Source organism: Artemia sp. Qi Xiang Cuo, chromosome 7, assembly GCF_049724085.1.
Source record: "Artemia sp. Qi Xiang Cuo chromosome 7, ASM4972408v1, whole genome shotgun sequence".
NCBI classification, from domain to species: Eukaryota; Metazoa; Arthropoda; class Branchiopoda; order Anostraca; family Artemiidae; genus Artemia; species Artemia sp. Qi Xiang Cuo.
Window position 1 is genome coordinate 56,629,399 of NC_142800.1, and position 23,023 is coordinate 56,652,421.

At 34.9% G+C, this 23,023-nt stretch overlaps 2 protein-coding genes across 2 annotated transcripts in view; both read right to left on the reverse strand.

Annotated features, from left to right (window-relative positions):
• Positions 1-3,908, reverse strand: part of LOC148950474 (fatty-acid amide hydrolase 1-like) — a 40,395-nt gene extending 36,487 nt beyond the window's left edge. The window contains exon 1 of the mRNA XM_089091875.1: positions 3,777-3,908. Within this exon, the coding sequence (XP_088948001.1) occupies positions 3,777-3,908 (132 nt within the window). The remainder of the gene's footprint in view (positions 1-3,776) is intronic.
• A 1,373-nt stretch (positions 3,909-5,281) lies between these two features.
• On the reverse strand, positions 5,282-21,824 carry LOC148950475 (uncharacterized). The gene is made up of 5 exons (XM_089092433.1): positions 21,771-21,824; positions 18,855-18,956; positions 14,569-15,370; positions 12,421-13,190; positions 5,282-5,966 (listed from the first exon to the last, which is right to left on the reverse strand). Exons 1-5 carry the CDS (start codon positions 21,786-21,788, stop codon positions 5,391-5,393), a joined length of 2,268 nt encoding a protein of 755 aa, XP_088948559.1. The 5' UTR covers positions 21,789-21,824; the 3' UTR covers positions 5,282-5,390.
• Positions 21,825-23,023: the final 1,199 nt, after the last annotated feature.

Here is a 23,023-nt window from a genome sequence, read left to right on the forward strand (position 1 = left end):
AATTGGGCTTTGAAGATCCTCTCTTTTAACTCTCCATAATGTACCCGTTTAACTGGTAAAAAAACTAGCATTTCTGTTTAAAACCCTGGACTCAGTGTGATGTGAAGCTAAAACTTAAATATTACGTCTGTTGTGCAATAAATTATCTTAAAACTTCATTCGACAGTGATTTTACACTTTCAAGTTCAAATCTATATCATAAGAAATCGAGGAATACAGTGGAGCAGAGGGATACATTAGGATTGCCACTGGCTTAATAAAAAGAATCCTTTGGCCCACTGTTCAAAAATCACTGAACTAGAAAATACAACTGGCAAAAACACTCCTCAGGCGTATTAGAATGAATAAATGATCTTTTAAGACTGTGAATGTAGCATTTACTTCCTACTGTTGCCTTTATCTTCCTGGTGCTAGATATGGCTCCATTCATGTAACATTTTAACATTGAAATTCACAATACTTGTTGCAACAGCAGTTCATGGGTCAGTTACATTGTAACAATTAGATAGAAACAAGATTCAGGTCCAGGGAAGGAGGTGAAGGAGATATTTTGAAAGCGAAAACAGCAAGTCATGAAAAATTTCAGTTCTGAATACAGTCCGGCTTAGAAAAAGAAAAGAAGAAAGAACTATATTGAACAGTTTTTTTTGCACCTCTCTTGCGAAATAAACCTAATAAAAGTAAAAAAAAGAAGAATTTTAGTCTGGAATATTATTTGAAATGATGCCTCTCTATAAAACAAAGAACATTTAACTTCCTAAATAATTTGTATTTTGGTTCATCTTTAATCTTACCCTTCCCCCTAGGAAAATACTTGATTTTTCACGACCCCCCCCCCTAAGAAGAAATGAGATGATGTATGTCTGACTTGCCTACTTTAGAAGTTGCTAAATTTAATATTATTCTTTAATTATTTGCATAGCTTGTTCTTAAATGTCACGAAAAGGTAAAAGGTTATTATCCTCGGAGCTTGCTCAATGGACCTTATATCCGTTATCACCATTTGATGAGTACTGATCAGCCTCGTAGTTTTCCTGGCCAGTTGTACAAAACCGCAAAACAATGGAAAAATGCCTATCATTTCAGCGTAATTATAGATGACCTTTTTCTGAAATCAAAGATGCTTTGTTACAAATATTGCTGAATATTTAGGATCTAACGAAACTTGTTATAATAAGAGAGATGAAAAATGACCTCAAGTATGTTGTCCAGGATAATTTAACACATGTATTGTATCAGTACCTGAGGATTTGGGTTGCTCAATAGAAGGCGCAAGAGATAGGCACATTTATAGAGGGTAGAACTTTTTTCAGCCCCCTCCCGAGGTCTAAATATTTTTTTGATTCGGCCATTTTTTGTTTTGTATAACATGCCCCCTCCGAAATGCCATCCCCCTTGGAAAGTAGAACCAAATTTTTTTTTTTGTGCTGAATACTCTGACCTAAATATTGAATCTTTAATTGATGATGAAAACTAACGTAAGACTTATAGTTAAAATTTTTAGATTGAAGATTACAAACGTCATTTTTGGAATAAGATTCATTTAGACTAGGGGTCTCCAAACTACGGCACGCGGGCCAGTTGCGGCCTACAATGCCCTCTTTCCGGCCTCTGGAGACCTTTTAATCGCCAGAAAAAGATGGCATTATTTCATTCCATTGACTTTTGATAGTCAATGAAATGATAAAGCACCATCTAATGGAAGAGTTGGCTTCACCATTTTGCATGTATGGCACAGCTACTGGAAAGGATATATGTAATGAACTGAAAATTGCTGATTATAACTTGGACTAGAGTAACTTTAGTTACCGATGGAGTTACTGAGTTACAGCTGCTGATGGAGGCAAGAACACGAGTGGCATGAGGGAAGGCTTTGTTGGAAAAATGAAGCAGTCATTTCAAAAGCATACATATTATATACGTCATATTTGACTCAGTAGTGGTTGTATCGTGCTTATTGTCTATGATGTTGGTAAAATTACACAAGACACATATTATTGACAAGAAAAATCAGATGATTTATTTCATATTTTGAGTACATTTTAGAGAATAAATTGCATCATCCCCCCCCCTGGAGTGAAGATATCATTTTTTTCTTGTCTATGACGCACACAACATTACAGAAGGGACATATGTAAGTATAAAATACCAAGTGTAATTAGTCTATTCACAAAAGGCGTTTTAAGCATTTTCATAATGCCTAGAGAGCAAATGAACAACCTAGACCATCAAATGTGAAAAGACCAATCCGAGCAGCTAAAGTAAAGAGTATTGAAAATGGTCTAAAGTAATCAAAACGAAAATGAAGATGAAAGAAATATATAGTCAGAATACTTGCGTCAGCGACAATTACAAACGGTCAAAAAAAAGGGAAGAACAAAAAAATATGTGACTATGAGGAGTAGAACAAAATAAAAATGAATATGTAGAACAAAGAAGTAAGTGGCTAAATGATATGCCACAGTGAGAACAAAGAAATATGCAGTCAGAAGATAAGCGGCCGCGAGAATTACAAACGATAGCGAGAAAGTGGGTATCAGAACATTTCAAAAATGAAGTGAAGAACAAAGAATGGTCCTGTTCGAATACAAGCAACATCGACAATCAGAACGAGTCAATTTGAAAGGGAAGAAAAAAGAAATATTACGTTAGAAAAACAACATTCGATACCAACAAAATATGGCGTAAAACCCAGCACGAACCTACAAAGATACCATAGCATATACAAACGTTGATTACAAGTCATTGCGACCCTTCAACGTTTCAAACTTCATGCAAATTTTCTCAACCTCGTTGATGGGTTACATTAAACTTAATAAATTTTATGATTTTAGAAACAGTACAAAAAGCTAATTCTTTTGATGTATTAAATATTGCCAAAATTCCTCTTCAGAGTTTCGGTTACTATTGGGCCAAGTCGCTCCTTACTTACAGATCGTTACCACGAACTGTTTGATTAATTGGAAGTGAAGTTCCTTTTTTTACAGTTCCGGTTACTATTAACACGAGTAGCTCTTTCTTTACAGTATGTTACCACGAACTGTTTGAAATGTATATTTAAGTGTTTGAAGAACAAACTGCTCAGAATCAGGATTTTCATTGAAATATGTGCAAAAAATAGATTTTCTCCCAGAAAATAGACAATTAAACAATAAAATTTTTAGCCTGACATCATTGCTGAAAACAAATGACCCAAGTAAAATCGGACATTCTGAAAGTTTTGCCAATTAGCATTCTTGGGGGTAAAATTGTCTTTCAGTGCCACTAAAAGGAGAGAAACAGCACTTCGCTATTACGAAATATCTGGTATTGCTTAAAAACACCTATTCGAAAGACGCCTTTCTATATTTTCCTTAGCTTTATGTTTTCAACCATTAACTCGACTCCATATCAATTTAGAGTTTCTTATCGCCTTAAAAAAAAGACTGAAACCATCAGATGTGGGTTTCCAGATCTACTGAAATTGAGGACATAATTTTTACCAAGACCAAGTCTTCTTAAGGGAGTACATTCCCTTTTTTTAAAGATCATTTACATAATGCCACTGAATTTAGCACAGATATACAGAATTAATATAAATCTGAAAAAGTAGGTTAAATTCATCAAAAGAGTCTTATTTAATGCTGAATCCATGTATATAAAATCCATGTATTTTGAATATACCTACAAGAAGATTTTGGAAAATTTGTATGGTTTTAGAAAAAGAGGAAAAAGAGCTCATTAAAATAGAGATTCAAATTTTGAATGCACCATGTGGATGATGGAGAATATTGTACCGCTAAGTGCCGGTTCATAACACTTTGTGCCACGATAAGATTGCCAATCTGCTTAGACGTTAAAAAGCTATATGTGTAACCTACCACTTCAGAAGGTGTATTGCCACAAGCGGTGCATTTGTCACTAAACATATAGGCGCATGCAGTCCGTACAAAATGAACGGCTATTATAGACCGTTTTTACAGAGACATTGCTAGTTATTAAGTATCGCCTAGTTACGCATTGACCATTAGAAGGGATGCTAACGGGTCCTTTTGTGAAGGAGAGGATGGTAAATACAGCAAAAGAAGAGTTCTTCGTCATTAGGTTTCAAACCAACCGTGTGAGCTCCTAAATCAACGTGGAAGATGATGAAATTTACCCCTAACTTCCCTTCATCTGAGGAAAATTTTTAAACTAAGTGTAAAATATGGGTGCTGAAAGGCTGATAGTTCCTATTTTACTATGAAAATATCAAATACTAACGGCAAGTAGTAGTTTTAAATATAATGAGAAAAATTGCCATAAAAAGTTGAACTTTTATGTCAAGAACATTTGATGGAGACAAGATCCTCCATCATGCTAAGAAAAATAAGATTTTCTCATGTAAAGCAATCTTCTTGTGTCAAACACAAAAATTGGCCTACATGTTCGATGTATTTTAATGAAAAAGCTAAGCTCTACCGGAGAGAGACTAACCCAATACCTAAGACAATTTCGGATGTAAAATTAAAAACAGAGATATTTAACCAATAAAAAGTATTTTTCAAATTCAAGTAAGGAAAACACTAAAACTTAAACTAGCAGAAATTCCCCCCCCCATACGAGGGGGTTTCTACCCCCATCAGCTCCCCCCTCAAGTCCTTGTGCTAAAGTTTGGCTTCTATTTCAGTGGTTTAAGAATAGCACAAGAAGAATGTTAAAAAATTTTTGTCTTTTTGATCAAAACACTACCAGAATGAAAGGGCTATTTAGTTACACCAACAACAAAATTATTTGTTCGAGTGTTTTGAAACGGAAACGGCAATAATATGTTTTATTTATTTATTAGTTTACCTTATTTTATTTATTAGTTAATAAAATTAGTTTACCCGTTGGCTGAATTAATTAAACTCTAAAATGCCTCAATGAAAGCACTTGCCGAAATGAAATTTAATAATATCTGTTCTTTTTATGTTCTAACGTCTTTTATCAAGAGAAACTCATCTTTTTTTTTGACAATATACGAACTGGACGAAGCCACTAGGGTTTCCATTTAAGTATTATTCGTTTCATTGCAATGAGCAACCTGATCATTTTATTCAATTTGAAATAAAAATGGTCGCTTTATCAAGTGTAATACTCATGTAAAATTTAATTTCTTTTGACTTTATAATATTGTTACCTATTTCGCAAATAGCCCTGTGATTACAAAAGATGTTCCCCAATTAAATTTGTAGCCCCTTTGTTTGGTTTAAACGACTGATTTGTTGGTCTTTAAAGTTGTTATTGCCAGCAGTAAGACTCCTAAGTTTACAGTACAAAATACTTATAGAAACATTTATTATAAAAATAAAGCGTAAAAAAATAAACTATGGCATCACCCCTTCTTTAATCTCTTGCTACAATGTCAAATCTACTGACAGCATGAGACACTAAAATCGAGGTCTATATGAAGAGTAATGTTGAGGAGCATGGGAATACGGTGCTGGTGTGTAAGGTCTTGGTGCGTAACTCTTTGAAGAATAAGGTTTTGAAGGATAAGATGCTGGTGGGTAAGGCCTTGGCTCATATTTGCTGGGAGGAGAATCTTTTGAAGTGTAAGGTACTGGATTATAAGAGCGTTGTCCATACGAAGGTGCTGGATAGTGTGGGCGGGGCTTGTATGGGTAGGGCTTGTATTGTGGCTGGTATGGTCTAGGATATGATTGTGATGGGTATGGTGGTCTGTAGGGTCTATAGGGCTTATAGCTATTCTGTGGTTCTGAATTAGATTTTTCTCCTGGAGCTTGCTGATTTTCTGTATTTGTTGCTGTAATCAGTGGTACTTCAGCAGTTTGTGCGTCTGCAACAGGCAATGCAGATCGTGCTTCTGCTTCTTCAGCGGCTCGCTCTGCTTCTTCGGCCTCAACAGCATCTACAGGTACCACTGCTAGTGTTTGTACTTCTTCCTGTAGAACTGGAATTTCTTCAATAGGAGGATTATTTCCTATTTCTTCTGCAAGAACGTCCTAGAAGAGGTAGATTGGTAAATTTTAAATTGGGATTTCTATCTGTGAGCATAATAAGACACTAATCAGAATTTTTCTTAATGGACCTAATTCCAAGCCAGGTATACTTGTGCAAGATCTATAAAATAAATTTTACCTTTTTATATTTTTTTTTTCATTTATTTGCTCTCTAGGGGCGGGAAGATGTAGATTCTTGAAAACGGCTTTTGTTTTCTTAAAGACGTGACAGTGTCGACGTAATATGGAAAATCGGCATATTTTGTGGGATTTTTACTTGCCTAAGATTCTGTTTGGAGATCTGTTTGGAGGTTTTAGAGCTTTTTTTTTCTGCCGCAAATATAATAGAGGGCATGACTTTTTTTCCAAAGCCACACAGCCATATCATCACTAGATAAGTAGAATGCAAAATATTTCATGTTGTAACCCAAATAAAGTGAGTAAGTTCTTTAAATGGGATATTCTATAATTAGATGATAGAAAACATCAATTCATTGACTATATGAAAATCTAAGTGCTAAAGCATTCATTTAGTAGAGGGATCACTTTCTCAAAAAAAGTTAGAAAAAAGTGTATAGCTTAATTTACCAGTCATAGTGCAACAGCAATATCATAAGACGAAACCAAAGAATAGATTTGTAGATAGATGCCCTTATAATTTAGAAAGTTGTATATTACATTTTTTCTCCATGATATAGAACCGTTGGTCGTAGAAAGTTAAAGAAGGGCACATTAAATTGCAGACTATTTAATCCCCTTTTACTAGCGTCAAAACCAATTTAAGGGTACAAGGGGCGCCGCTTCATTGTCCCATCTGCCCCTGAGAACCCCATCCCCATAACTGGTTCAAATTTTTCAAGATAGCAATTTCATTCAGAATTATCGAAACATAAAAGAATGTGTCACTGAGTGTGACAGTTTAAACTGATCCCAAGCACAATGCATACAAATAGACCGTAAAACAAAGGATTCATCGATATATTTTCATAGAAAAAAGTGAATTTTGCACCCTATTGAAGTCGGGATCCCACAATCATTTTCGTTCTCTAATGATGAAAGGCCCAGATTAAGATCCTTTGGCCGGATCTCCTTCATTCACAACCCCGTCCCCAATTGTGTTAATGGTTTTCAATTTGTATGATGTTCAAAAGCGAGACCCTTGTATCCCTGCCTTTAAAATTGTCTAAGAAGTAGCATGATTTTGTTAAATAAATAAAAATTAAATATTTTGTATAAATGATGGCTTTCCAACATCCCCCTTCTCAAACATAGTACAGATAGCCGGTTAAAGAATTTTTAATTCATGATGAATTAGATATTATTTTTGGAGCGGTCCCATGATTAAATGTTAATTATTAAAAATAATCTTTGATTGCGGCATGAGTGTCCGCAATGAAAAATTTCGAAGTGTATATTTCTCAAACAATTTTTTCTCCACCAAATGAGATTTTCAATAGTTTCTGAGCAATCGAATTAAAAACACGAGGCTATTACTATACAAAATAGAAGTTCAAAATCACAACATATTGAGTACATTTTTCCAGATGACGTTCAATATCCAATCAATTTTACTTTTAAGTATTGCTCAGCTCGTTAATTTCAAACCTGAGGTTATTATCATAATCTGAAAAGCCTGACTGAAAATCTCTTTGAGTACATATTTAAAAAATGTTGGAAATATTATATCTCCTTTAAAATCAGACTCGAGTTAAAAATTTCTAATATTATTATCAGACGGCTCAATTACTCGCGTTTTTGCTCCAGGACCCCCTTTCTAACTCCCAAGCTGGTACCTCTTTAGAAGTACACGATGTACTTGATTCGACTACACATCGTTTAAGGGCTATTTAGAGAATTTTCCCCAAATTTTCGATGTTGATGACTAAAAATACTTAAGACAAAACACACTAAGTGCACAACTCCCAACTTAAGTTTTGTTTCTATCAAAGTTGGTAAAAAGAGTCTTCTGGGATTCTTCATTTGAACGTTGAAGCTAAGAGTGATGTATAATATAATGTATATATACATATATATATATATACATATATATATATATATATATATATATATATATATATATATATATATATATATATATATATATATATATATATATATATATATATATATATATATATATATATATATATATATATATATATATATATATATATATATATATATATATATATATATATATATATATATATATATATATATATATATATATATATTGTGGGTTCTTACGTGCCTTTAAAACTTGCTCTATAAAACTGTCCGCCACAATAATTAGGTCCCCAGAAGAAGTCTCCAAGATACCTGGGAGCCGTGGTGCACCCCCACAAAAAAAAGATTAAATTATATATATATATATAGGTGTATCAACATTAAAATAAATGAAGTACGTATTCTACGCACAATACTTGGTATTCACCAAAGTTGCTATTTAAACATTTTTAAGGCCGTTGATTACAAAACTAAGGCTAATTTTGTAATTTAAAATTCAACAGTCCTTGTCTGGCTACTCCTACCACGACCACTTTTCTATTATTAATTATGGTTAACTGCTTTTATTATTCATGTAACTTTATAGTTAATATTGCCAACAATTATCATATACGCAAACTGCACCAATTAAAATACAAACTTAGTGAATTAAAATACAAATGATTGGTGAATCATTAATATAAGCAGATACTATATCGATGAAAAAATGAACTGCAAAACAAAAAACGCAGGGTTTTTCAATAAAAACTAAAAAGCAAATATAAAGCTTAAAACATTAAAATAGGGATAATGTTCCCACTTTTTAGTTCCCTTGTTATCCCAAAAGTGGCTAGATTTTTATTGACCTTAGCTGAAAGCAAAACCCCCTTTTTTGTAGTTGTTTTTTTATTATACATTCAAATTGTAAAAGTCAATTTAAGTATATCGGGTTAATATATAATAAGTTAATGGCTCATTAATGGTTTTTAATTAATGGTTCATTTTTCTGTTTTTGTTAATCGGCTAATTTATTTAAATTAAACTTTCAATCTAAGCCATTCAAACTGTTTTCGGTAAAGCCCGAATGACATATTAGCCTTTCCAGGGACGTGGAGGTCGGCAATAACAAACTTTTGTTTTGCAAAATATTTTTGAATAGCCACTGACCTTCGTACCTAATCATAAACTCAGCAAGACAAATCTTTAATTATTTGCCATTAGGCTGTAAAATAGAGATAAATTCTCTTGCATTCTGTTCTTTAATCACACAACATTGCGTAGATGATGAAGCTACTTCTGCCGTTTCAGATGTTTTGTCATTTAATTTAGTGGTGACCACACCCTGTTTTTTTTTTTTTTTTTTTTTTTTTTTTTTTAGATGATATTCTAGTCTAACCTGTTCAGAATATTCAGGTGCATGGTATTAAACAAATAAGTACAAGGTCGTTCTAATAATTCCATTTTTACAATATTACAGAGTCAAGGCTGTTTTTTGAACTTTTACTTATTTAGATTTTTGAAAAAAATCTGAGTTTAGGGTTTAGACAAAAATAAGCATATCACCCGTAATATAGCTTTAAACAAAGTTACTAACCTATTTGTTGCACTTATAAATTCAGACTTTGTTGAGTATGTACTTGGGAAAAAATGTTTCCTAGGAATTTATTTTGGGTAGGGCTTGAAAGGAAGGGATAGGGAAACAAAAGAGAAAACAGCCTGTGGTAAAGACAAAACGATCTTTAAAATTTTATGTGGAACAAGAGACCATGTGCCCTTCCCCTCTACAAAAATCTGGGATCGGTGATCTATTCCGATTTGTTTCTAGTACACTAAAACCTGAGTAAATTAGTCGATCATTCCGACATATTAACACGTCATCCTTTATTTTCCTCCCAAAGAAAGAGGTCAGTTGAATTCAACTACTTCCATAGAGATTTACCATTGTGTTTCTTCAAGTGCTGTGTGATATACCAGCGGCGTCAATTCACGAAATTTACGAGGGGTTGGGGTTTGTATTATTCAGTACCCATGTACAAACTTTTTCTTGAAAACGGCTCCTTTTTTTCTTTTAAAAATTGGCTTTTAAAAATTTTTTTCTTTTAAAAATCTGGAATTTTATGTTCTTTAAAAACAGTCTAGATAGGTCACAAATTTAGAGCCGAAAAATTCGTTCAGAGCCTTAATTTTGGAAACACACTTTTCATTTAAATGACGTTACATTTTTCATGTTCATTACGTCACATGCATATTATGCATTTAAAGAAACTCAACAAGTAGATACATGACAGTGCTGTAATGACACCATGTACAAATATAAAAGCCTGCAGCATGTAATGAAGTATACGCTGTTCTTACTTTTAATGCTGACCATAGTTTTCCGTCAACTGAAATAGTTGTAAAAAAACGCGGCAAAAATGCTGTCAGTTTAAAAAATACCGACCATCGTGTGGAGCTTTTTACCTAACCATTGTTTGAACCAGCTGGAACGTCAAGATGGACCGTGTATATGCCATTTCAAACACCTTATGCAATTCGTCCACGTCTAACACGATCTGAATTAGCGCAGTTCGCATCACTTTTCAACCTTAACACGCCAAAGACTTTCTCTGCAAGCTGTAACACCCATCCTGCGTCAGATAGGTTCTAATGCTTGACATTTTGGTGGACGGCTTTACCAACAATATCTTGTCGATACATGCATTCCTGTTGAACGTGATTGCATCCAATGGATGGAATTGAATAAAGAAACTACGAGTATTATGGCTGAAAACTACGTAGGTGTTAAACGACCTAGCTTCGATACAGAATACAGTCGTTCGCAAAAATTAATGCAACAGTCATCATTCACCGGGTCAACACGGCACTATGCTGAACATTTCGAAGATGCCATGGTTATTGATCGAAACCATAACCCAGTCAAAATTGATTTTATTTTGGCTGAGACTCCAAATACCGACGATCCTTTATTAAGAGAGTTAGTGTTAAAGTGAATCATCCATAATCCATGTGAGGGATTAAATCAAAATGCCAACTGTATAATTAATAACAATGGAAAATTTCAATGCCGCTTCAGTTTATGATTGTGCTTCAATAAAGATTGTCGAAAATCAACGGCGCTTTGCTTAGAATGAAGCAGAAACTTATCTGGAAGGACGCTGTATTACATGAAAACAAACCAGGAATTCCCCTATTATTGGTTACGCCCGAAAAATTTAAATGGAATGGAAAAACGAGTACATTGGAACCATAAATCCTTCGATTGCGTGTTATTGGTTGAATTCACAACACAAATTATGTAGATCGTCCAGAGCGCTTCTATTTGCGATTACTTCTGTGTCATGTGAAGGATACAACCAGTGTTCAAGATCTTTTTACTATAGTCACTTTCGTTATGCAATATACCAACAAGCATGCCTAGCTCATGGCCTCGCATTCAACGATAAACAGTGGATAGATGGCCTAGAAGAATCACCACTGTCCAAAATGCCTTCTGTTATGGAACCCGCCGTGCTTTTACTGAATTATGTAACAACAAAATTGACAAATATTATTACTAGGGAAAAAATCTGGTAAAGACGTTCACATTTCTCAAGTTACGCTCGACTCTGGTAAAAACCAACTTGGATGTACACTTCAATAATATCAGTTTCCACTTCGGCCTGCATTTGCAGTGACAATAAGCTAATGGCCGTTGTTGCTTAAGTAGAACAAAAGGCCAAAAAGGGAGGCCACGATTTCATTTTGAGGAAGGATATCGAATAATCGCTTTTGATAAGCCAATACTTTTCCAGGCTTCCTTGAAAAAATAATGTGGCCTTAATAAGTTTCTTCTAAACACCAACGTTTGGTTCAAGGGGTTAGGGGCATCATAGCTTTAAATATATTTAGTTGGGGAATAGCCAGCAATGGTTAGAAAACACTCTTCATAAGAGTACAATACTAGAGATTAAATTAATTAATATCTAGAAAATTTCATGGATTCGTTACAACCAGTAGAAGACTTCACTTTTCAATCGAAGAAAATGAAAGAGTCATACTAGGAAAAATTTGTTGGGCGTACAAAAAAAAAAAAAACTGTAAGAGATTGAGAGACTAGAATCACAATGACAGAGTTGAATGTCGAAAAACTATTTTCACTCATGTTGAATTATTAATCAGAGTTTTTTTTGTGATCGCTAAACATTGGGAAAAATTAAGTAATTGAAAAAACCTCTATATACACCTTTCTTCTATTTGTTTATTTCAATAATTCACTTCTCTTTTTACAGCTAATTCAAAATTTATCCTTTTCAGATTCATTTTTTTCATGTCGATCAATTAAGTGGAGGTGTTCAGACTGAACTGAGCTATTGCGAAAATACATGTGTATCAACGCTGCTTTGTGGAACATATTTGAAGTTGGAATTATATGTTTTAGCTTTGAAAAATTTATACCATTTCAGTGTTGTCCTAAATAGCCAAAATAATATACCTGAGGCTCTGCTGTTTCGTCAGATGGTACGACTTCTTCTAGAGATGCTACCTCAGAAAAACCACTGTCAGCAAATCCTTCATTATCATTTGTTAGTTCCACAGATGGAGTTTCAGGAGCAATTTCTGCTGTAGCACTATCAGGAATTAATTCCTCAGCTTGATCGGAAACAGACCCATCGGGCACTTGTGCATCATCAGATACTTCAACTATTTCAGATAGCTCAACAGGTACCAATTCTGACTCAATCGGCCCAAGAATTACACCTTCTTGCTCAACAGGCTCGAGAATTGCGTCTTCTATCAAGACAGGCTCAAGAAGTGTACCTTCTGGCTCGACAGGCTCAAGGAGTGAACCTTCTGACTGAATAGGCTCAAGGAGTGCAACCTCTGGCTCAAAAACTTGAGTAAGTGTGGATTCTGATTCAGCAGCATCTGAAGGTGCAGTCTCTACATTTTTGATTGACAATACAGGTTCGACTTCGAGTGAAGCAGTATCCTCAAAAATGGTCTCGTCAACTGGACCTTCGTTAGTTGCGATTTCCTCTTTTACTTGTTGTACAAGTTCGACTGTTTGATCTTGTAGGTCAGCAGCAAGAATTTCTTGTTCCGCAATATCAATTGTTGGAACTTCTTCAATGGTAGAAATTTGGACATTATCTTGCTCAGCATTATCAGTTGGCATGAGCGAACGTAAATCTAGTTGATCAATGTTTTCTGGTTGTTGCTCATCGCTGTTGGATATAATCTGCTCCGCCCTTAATTCAGGCACTAAAATATTAAAAGTAAATTAAAAAAGTAGACAAATAATAAAGTAAAAATATTTAAAGCCAATTCAAGCCACATACTAATCTTAGGGAGCAGTCACTCATAATTAGGACAATTTCTGTTCGTTTTAAGTTTTAGTTTTGCTCGAAATTTTCATGTTAAATTAATTTGATCATTATCATATACGGTTTAATTTTATGTTCCTTCAGTCTAATGAGGCTAAAGCTGCTGAGTCTAAGCTCAGCAGCAGCATATTCTAAAATAGAATTTACACAAATTCTAAGGAAAATTTAGGAGTATTTTATCGCAAGTCAATTGTCATGCTTTTTTGGGTCAATCACAAAGTGAAAGTTTAGCAAGGTAGTACTTTGTTAATTTGCTCTGTAGGATAAGGCGAGGATATGTATCTTAAGTAAGAATATATAATGAAGTATATAATTCAGGGTATAAGATAGACAGATATAGTAAGGATACAAAAAATAATCAAACATTGCATAAAATTGTTAAGCTTTTTTGCTCAAATGGAGATCTGGTGTTAGCTTTTAGTCTTAGCTAAATTTAGAAGTTTTAGTCATATTTTCTTACCAGTTCTTCCGAATACGTTCTTCTTATATAATAAAAAAAAACAAGTTTCTTCAACTGAAAGTAAGGAGCAACATTAAACAAACAGAAATTATTCTGTATGTGAGGGGGCTGCTCTTTCTTCTACCCTCGCTCTCAAAGCTAAAGTTTTAAAAGTTCTTTAAAATATTTTTCATTTAAAATCTCATTTTAAATACGAATACTATATGTGTACAATATTGGCAAATTCCATAGCTTAAAGCCCTTTCTCCATGGACTATGGAGGGTCATGTCATCACCAAAAGCATAACTATTGGATCTTTTAACTATGCCGAATCATATGGCAATCTTAACAGTTTTATCAAGCGTGTTCGGAGAAAAAAGGGTATGGGAAGAGGCTAATTGCCATTCAATTTTTTTGGTCACTTAAAAAGTGCACTAGTCAGCACTAGGACTTTTGATTTTTGTCGGAATTGGCTATCTTTCAATTTTCTAGGATCATCCGTTCGATACAATCACCCCTGGAAAAAAAACAAATAAACACCCATCCGTGATCTTTGTTCTGCCAAAAAAATTCCACATTTTTGTGGCTATTACAATTTCTGATTACCGGCTCTGGGGAAGGACAAACTGAAAACTGGGGGAGTCATTGTTTCATGTCAACATGACAAAGAGACAGTTCTTCAAGTTTCTCGTGAAACTTGTGCTTTATTAACTTAAAATCTTGGGATGTCTTTTTGTGTCTTAGTTCAAATCCTGGCATAGTTCGAATGGTGTTACAATGCTAATGAATTACACTGCAGAAAATTGCATTACTTACCGTCTTCGTTAAAAATTGGTTCAAGTGGAGTTTGGGCAACTTCAACTACCTTGGTCTGGATTTCAGCTTCAATTTTGTCTTCTCGGGGCAGTAACTCTTCAACATTAAGTTCAGGATTTGACGTTACTAATGGACTGGCAGTTGTATAAACATCTGATGGCCTATATCCATAAAATACTGGTGGATAGTTGCCGTATGGTTGCCTGTGGGGTGGATATGGAGGTGAAGGATAAGAGGAAGGTCTGTATTCAGGATAGGGGGGCTTATTGTATTGCGGCTTTGGATATACTGGCTCAGGATGATTTGGTTTGGGGTAGCGACGCTCTTCATACCTAGAGGTGGTGTAGGTTGGTCTCTCATATTTTGGCTCAGGGTAACTTGGTCTTTCATATTTTGGCCCAGGATAACTAGGCTTTGGATAGTTTGGCTGTGGCTTATATGGTTTAGAAGGCTCCTTGTAACTTGGCCTCTCGTATTTTTGTTGTGGGTGACTACTAGCTGGGTATGATGGAGGTTTCGGGTACAAAGGTTGCTTTGGGTAGGAAGGTTTTTGATCAGAGGAATGATGCAAGTATCCTGAAGGATGTTTTATGTACTGCTCGCTCTTTGATTCACCTTTGTACTGAACATCTGCAAAATACCCGTTCTCATCAGCAACATACGATACCACCTGAATACGACCATCAGGGAGTGCAACTTCATAATTACCCTTAGTATTTTCACCCTCTCTGGATTCTTCTTGCTTAAAATCTGTGCCGTAGCCGTCCTTCACGTTATAATTGTAATTGTAGTTCGGAGTTTTCTGAAAAAGAAAACATGCTGTGAACATCCGTTTGAAATATTAGGGTTCAGGTTAATCATCTTATCGTACTTATTTTTTATAAATTCACTATTAAATTATTCATTTTAGCGTAAGAATTTTTTCTTAAAGATAATGATCATCAGAACTGTCATTAACAGCTTAATCCAGGTTAAACCTGTACTTGGGATTTCATGCCTTCGACATTTGGAAGCTATTATGCTCTAAAATAATTGATAGTATGCAGGTTTCTTTTTCACACCCATTCATTACTGCGTATAAAAATAATATTATATTATGATTACAATGATTTTTATTAGTATTAATTAAAAAAACTTTTTCCTCAAATAAATAACCAAGTCAAACGCAGAAATTACCCCAAACAGGAGTAAGGACTAACGCCCCATATGCCTTCTAAAGCCAAGAATATCATTTGTGTTTTTTTGAAAATAATTTTGATTTTGAGCTCCTTTTTTTATTTCTCATGACACCAAGAGAAAAGAAAATCACAATATTAGCTAAGATTACTGGACATAAGGAACAAATGAACATGGATTGACAGTTTGATATATATCAATACTCATTCCTCAAAGTCTCACCAATGCTGGATTTGTTAATGTTATAAAAGTTTAAAATATATTTTGCTTTTCAGCAAAGCCCAAATGACGTTCTAGTCCTTAGAAGGCATAAAGGGCGTTAGCCTGTAGCTTTGTATGAGTAAACATACTTTTTCTAGTTGAATCCACTACAAATATTTCAAGGTTATGGGCGTGGTGGTTTTTTTCAAGACGATATACTTTTGTCAAGAAACGATTAGAATATCAAATTGAAACTACTGTGGTAAAATTTCAATTGAATTAAGCGAATCCATGAACATGAAAAAGCAGCTTGAATCTAGGGCCCTTACTTTAGACCGATTGATTTACGAGACATTAGAGGCGTGGATTCAAAGTTGAAAAAAAAAAATCATCTGAATGCACGAGTTTCCAATATTTAAAGTAAGAAATATATGGGCGTTTTTGACGACCGTCCCAGCTTTCCCAAAATAGCAAGGTAGGCGTGAAAAAGAACTAATTTGCATAAGAATAGAATACATTAATGCCATGCACAAGCACTTGTACATAATTTTTTTTTCTTAGGGGTGGTAGACTTCGGACAGAAGAGTTTTTAGTCCGAATGACAGATAAAAGGCATACCTTGTAAAAACTTAAAGCGTAAGCGGGACTGATTTCAAAATCCAATCTATAGTGAAAAGCCCAGTGAAATGGAGTAGAAATGGAATATATGTTCCATAACATATAGAACATTTCTTATGCGTTTTCTGCTGGAACAAGGATAATTAAGGATATATTCTAAAATAAAATGGTAAAATTGTTTACATATTATTTGGAATATGAGCATTAGCTTAGGATAAGAATAACACAGCTGGCAGATATTAAGGCTATGCAATAAAAGAAGAAAAAACAGAGCGCAAAAGCGAGATAGCCAAAGCTAAAAATAGAATTATGGGCAAGACGACATGAATGTAACTTGTTTTGTACCCTTTATCTTAAAACTCTTTTCACACGTTTATCCTGACGCTACTTTAAACATTAAGTACCGGTTTTTGATATTTTGAAGGATTTTCCCAAAATAGTTAGTTAAAATTTGCTGTCACCAAATTGCAATTGATTGTGCAATGTTTTCGCACAACCAACCCAAATCTGATCGATTAAAAATTTCACAAATTATGTTTATTATCTAGTTACAGCTATTACAGTCCACGTGAAGTAATCTGTCTTTCGGTTTTATAACGTGCAATTTTCCTATGAGAGTATTCACAGCAATACAAATGATCGACCAAGGCCAAAAGCAGCGGCTATTTATTTTTCCGGTTTGGATGGGGTTTACCTATTCCATGGCCGTCACGTATGGGGGGGGGTACACCCCCAAGAGTTTTGGTCACTCGATAAAAGAATAAAGTCGGTAAAATCATGAAGCGAAGCGCCATTATTTTTCTGGCGCTGCAAAAAATTCTTTGCTCGGTCAAATAAAGACCACGAAAATACTGACATGTCATCTACAGAAATTTTGAACTAGGGTTGGTAAACGCAGCAGTTTTACTGACTGCTGCACTGAGTTTGCAGATGGTGCCACAATTTTCCAGTTGGTTAAATAAAGAGCATTAAAATAGTGAAATGATATGTACCGAGTCTGGGTCGGGAAATGCGGCGGTTTTAACGACTCATGCAGTGATTTTACTTATTGTATTCGAAATGGACATATGCTAATTTTTTACAAAGAACAGTCGGTTAATTTGACCAGCCAGTCGATAAAATCCATTGCCCCCCCCCCCAACATGTTGAATAGTAACGACCCTGTATAAATCATGTATAAGGAAGAAAATCTGAGCATTTAATTACCCAATCCCGTACTAGTATTTTCCTCGTTTTACCAAAAATTCTGCAAGAGATAGCCGATGCGCGGTTGCATTCTTGTTCTGGCTCTTTAGGACTGCATATTTGAGGGGGCGTTTTATTATTCCACTATTTTGATTATAATTTACTAAATTATTCCGAACTTCAAAATTTCTAAGCACTTTGATTCGATCTCATTTATTATTTTCGTTACAAGCTTGGGTCTATTGTTGAGCGTGCAAGCGAAAGGAGTAGTTACATGAGTGATATTCCTAACAAACTGATTTTAAATGCCCTACTAAAGAAAATAATCAAACGTGATTACACTATGAATGAAGACAATGGTTTCAAAGCCTTAGCAGCACGTACCCACCTCTCCCAGCTAGATAAGTATTCCAAGGAAGTTCTTACCCTTCCACCTCTTTTTCTCGAAATTGTCAGCATTTAAACGATGTGGAATTAATATCAAACTTTGGGGTTTATGCAACAGTAAGAAACGGTGCCACTGGTTTCGCAAAACTTTCCTTTCCCCTTTGTCTCAGTGATTCATTCTCCTTTGTCTGTCCCCTCAGGAGGCACCTCTCTCAGTTTGGAAATAACGGAATTTAGGTATACCAAAGTAACATAGGAGATTCTTGAAACAGAAAACCTATCATTTTTAATTATATGAACCCTGATGTCAAACAAGGGGTAGGTTTTTTTGTAACTTTTACCCTATGCTTCTCGCAAACAAAGGAAACAATATGAATGAAACCATATCAATATATAAATAGCATTGTGTCATAGCTAGTCACTATTCACAACTTCTTCGTTCGAATTCCCAGACAAATTACATTTCGCGTTAGATTCCTTTGGTATATTGTCGAAGGTATCATCTCAATTTTTCGGTTAACGGGGAAGGGGCTAAGGATTATATTCGGAATGGCCAAGACCGGATGAAAACACTTTACCTATATCCTAACGGAATATTTTCCCATCTTGAAATTTTTAAACGATTTGACCCTTAACAGGAGGGGGGATTCCCACAAGTCCTGCTCCAAATTATGTCCTCGTACAAAATTGAAGTTGACAAACAGACATAATGAACTTACCTCATAGTCTCCATATCCTCTATACTCCTTATTCTTGTAGTTTGATCTTTTGGTGACTTCTTTTGCCGCTAAGCAAATGGAGATGACTGATAGACTTATAATCTAAAAAAGAAGCAAAAAAAAACTACTTAAACGGTGGAACTTACTTTCTTTGAACGCAACAAATCCAAAAGGCTAACAAGACCTAAAAGCCCTCCGGAAGGCCTGTTTACCGTACACCGCCCTATATATTTTCTTTTTAATGTATTTGTGTTTTTCTTGTTGGTTTATGTTTCGTTTCATTTTCCTATGGCCCGACGGCTTTTTTTGGAAATACATACATACATATTGTATACATTCCAAAACTGTGTTAGGTATGCATAATGAGTTTTGACAGCCAGTCGGTAAAAAAAAAAACAAAAAAAAAACGGGCCGGTAAAACCGTTGCACAAAGCACCACTATTTTACTGGCTCAATTTTTTTTAACATGGTAAATAAGATTAAGGCCGTATCCAGGGAGGGTAGAGGGTTTTAACCCTTCCCCCCCCCGAAAAAGAATGTTTGTGTGTCTCGTAAAATCGTAAAAAAATGGATATAAACAAATTTTTTATGCGTTTTTGAGGTTATTTTTGTGTAAAATCCTCCCGAAAAAAATCCTTGTGTAACCCCCCTCCCCCCGAAAAAAATTGTATTGTAGATACGCCCTGAATAAGATAATGAAAATATTTGACGAAAAGTGAAAGTTTCAGTCGGTAAAAAAAAAAAAAAAAAATGAAGTAATTTTAATAAAAGCTAAGAATTTTCCTTGAGAGAGAGAGCAGGACAGCAAAAGAAACAAGAAAGTGCCGTATCTTATAACCATTTCAAGAAAATACTGTCCATTTGAAAAGTATTTGGAAGCCTTGAGACTTAGGAGAAATGAACGGCCTCACTAGCTATCTTTTACACTATCTTCGCAGCCACTTGTAATCTTCCACAGCAGCATCACCAATATAAATATCTCATCTGTGTCCATACCTTCTAATAGTTCATATTATAAAACAATAATCTTGTTTGATCATTTCCATATTTGATATAATTTTGTGTACAACTAGTGTTGCCTCATATTTGGCGCAGGATCTAAAATATTGATGACGGATGATTTTTTATCAGTCTACGAATACGTTCGAATGGTATCGATATTTTTGATAAAAATTATTTTTTCTGAATCTCAGAACTTTTTTAAGTGATAAAGTTGACAGCCTGTAACATCTGCTTCATATACAAATAGCCAGCCATGGAGCTCAATTGAATCGAAAAACAAAGCGGTACTATCAGGGCCTAATGTATTAAACTGATAGACATAATTGGAAGTAATAAGCCGGAAGGGCCCAATTATTGTCCTCAGCATGCAATAATTTCTAGAATACAGCTGCTGACAGCTATTCTTTGTCCAAGTTTGTTCATCCCACTTGCTGCAAAAGGCACTCCAGTCATTTATTTTAGTTCTAGTATTTCCACGCATGAATTTTCCGGGTTCCTACTTTAATATTTATTTTTTTATTCAACTTCCATGTCTTTGTCTTGCCCGCCAGTTTACAGCGTGACAGGTGAGACAAAATGGAATTAGATATCCATCATTTCATTTATCGACTCGAACAGTTAATAACGTCACAAGCGTGCATCTCAGATCCTCCGTTCCACCACTATTATGATTACTATGTTTTAATCAAACTATTTCTTACTAATGTAAGTAGGCCGAATCTTAAAATAAAAAGTTACTACTTTACAGAATGCGCAAGATGTATACAGAAAACTAGCTTAAATGAACTGACCTATGATATTTCGCTATAGTTTTTAGAGTTCTTAAAACTAGTAATTTACTGAAAACACAAAATCAATACAAAAAACAAGACATTCCCTTAGAGACAGAAAATTCTAATAGTAGCCTGGAGAAAATCAAAGACTAATTTATAAGGTTTTCAACTGTCTTCCCTGGCCATGATATCTGTAACTTACAGAACAAATGCAATTCTCTAAACAACTCAAGCGAGCTCAGTTTCGAGTAAAACGCTAGTTTTTTAGAATTCTACGAATGTTAGGAAATTTTACAGGTAAGTTTATTTGAGCTAGTTCGTAGATATATCTTGTTGCTCGTTTTCATTTTTTAGTTCGTTGAAACCCTCTACTTCGTTGGCTTCAATGCATTAATATGATTTGTCACCATGTAGCCGCCATATCACAGGATTAGTCCAAACAGAAACACCACGAGAAGGTGGTGTCGTTCCATATTATCTTGGACATCCTCTCTGAAAGCGTTAGAAAATTTTTGCATAGAAATAGACTTTGAGCCTTCAGGTACCCCCTTCCGCCCATCTGTTGACCTTCTTTTATAATAGTCTCACCAAAACTACACTTATACATCTCGGTAAAAAAATTTATGAAGCCCTAAAATGAATTAACTCAGTTAAATGGAGCTTAAAATCTAACTCTATTAACTATTTATTTTGTTTCCGCTCCATGTATCTTCAGGAGCGAATACGCCATCACATGGTGTAAATGGGAGGCTGAATAAATATCTTTTTGATGTTCCTAAATTGATTGGATGTCTTTAAATTGTCACTCGAAATCATTTTAGACCTATGGCATAAAGTAGTATTTTATATCACAAAATGGGACAAAAACGTCTTTTATCTGCGGTAGGATCTCTTTGGCTAGTGCAAAAGAACACCAGAACCAACAACTACCTTCCGAATCTAAACCACCTGAAGATGTTCTAAGATCACTGCTTCGATACAGTGACACCCGAGAAAAAACAAACAAAACCCATCCGTGACCATTCTTCTCCCCCAGAAAATAATTACTGTAGACATGGAAACCCAGGAATCTCATACAGAGCAACTGAAATTGAAACATAACTACACATAACGCTGCGTTTTATCCAGAGTATAAACTTACCAATATCCTCATTTCCATCTACTATACAACTCAATCTATTTCAAACTACAACTGATATATGTGTCAAAATATGATCTATATATATTCTTGCTCTCAAACCCGGGGCGTGGATGGTATCCGTAATCTATAACGATAAATTATTCACCTTGCTGTGCCATTAATTGAGCTGTTTAAAGAATGGCAATTTCTTCTAGTAATTGAAATAGCTGGTCGGATAGCACAGCCCGGCCTTTAATTCTCTATTCATGGTACCTGTGTTATTCGCTTCCGGCAAAACCAAGCATGTAAATATTTTCTTTCAATTTGAAAAAAGGATTTGGATATATGTCTGAATTTATATAGATTTTAACTGGAGCATTGTCCAAGCAACAAAAGCTCAAACGTTGGCTCTTTATTCTGTCTAGAAAAAAAATTTAAGTTTTTTCAACTCAAAGTAAGAACCAACATTAAAATTTAAAACGAACAGAAATATTCCGGTACTTGTATTATATACCACTTGCAGCTCAAGAAGGGAAGTTAGATTAATCATAATGAAATATACCCAAGTATGATAAAATATAATACTTGGGAAACAAATTTGGGCACATTGGAAACAAATATATTTGCACATTAGGGGGGGGGGGTAAAGTAAACTGGGTCAACATGCAAAATCTGTTAGATACAATTTTTCTGATATTATGAAGTAAGAATTGTTTTCTGGCTTCACACTGTCCAAATACTTTACCTCCACCCCCTGAACAGCTTGAGCTGCAGGGGGTATATCATACAAGTGCCATTATCTGTATATGGAAGGGGCTGCGCCCTCCTCAATACCCCTGTTTTTACGCTGTAGTTTTTTAGTACTTTTAAAAAAACTTCTGATTCTAATTAAATGGCCCTTGTGTTTCAGGAATTGTTCTTAAAGAATTGGGACAAAAGGTCAAACTTTAGCGTAAATACCAGGGTACTGAGGAGGGGGTACCCCTTTCATATGTGGAAGAATTTCTTTTTGTTTTAAGGTTTAGCATTGCTCCTTACTTTTAGTTGAAAAAATCTGTTTATGTATTCAATTTTCTGATCGTTTTTCAATCAATATCGTGAAATCTGTCTTCCTCTCCATGGAAAGTTTCCCCCTCATCCCACAAAAAATTCCTCCATGGATAGTTACTCCCGGGTAAAATGATCACCCCCGAAGAATTACTCCCGGACAATTCCATCCTCGCTGCAAATTCCCCCATAAAATTTCTTGCGGACGATTCCGCCTGAAAACTTCT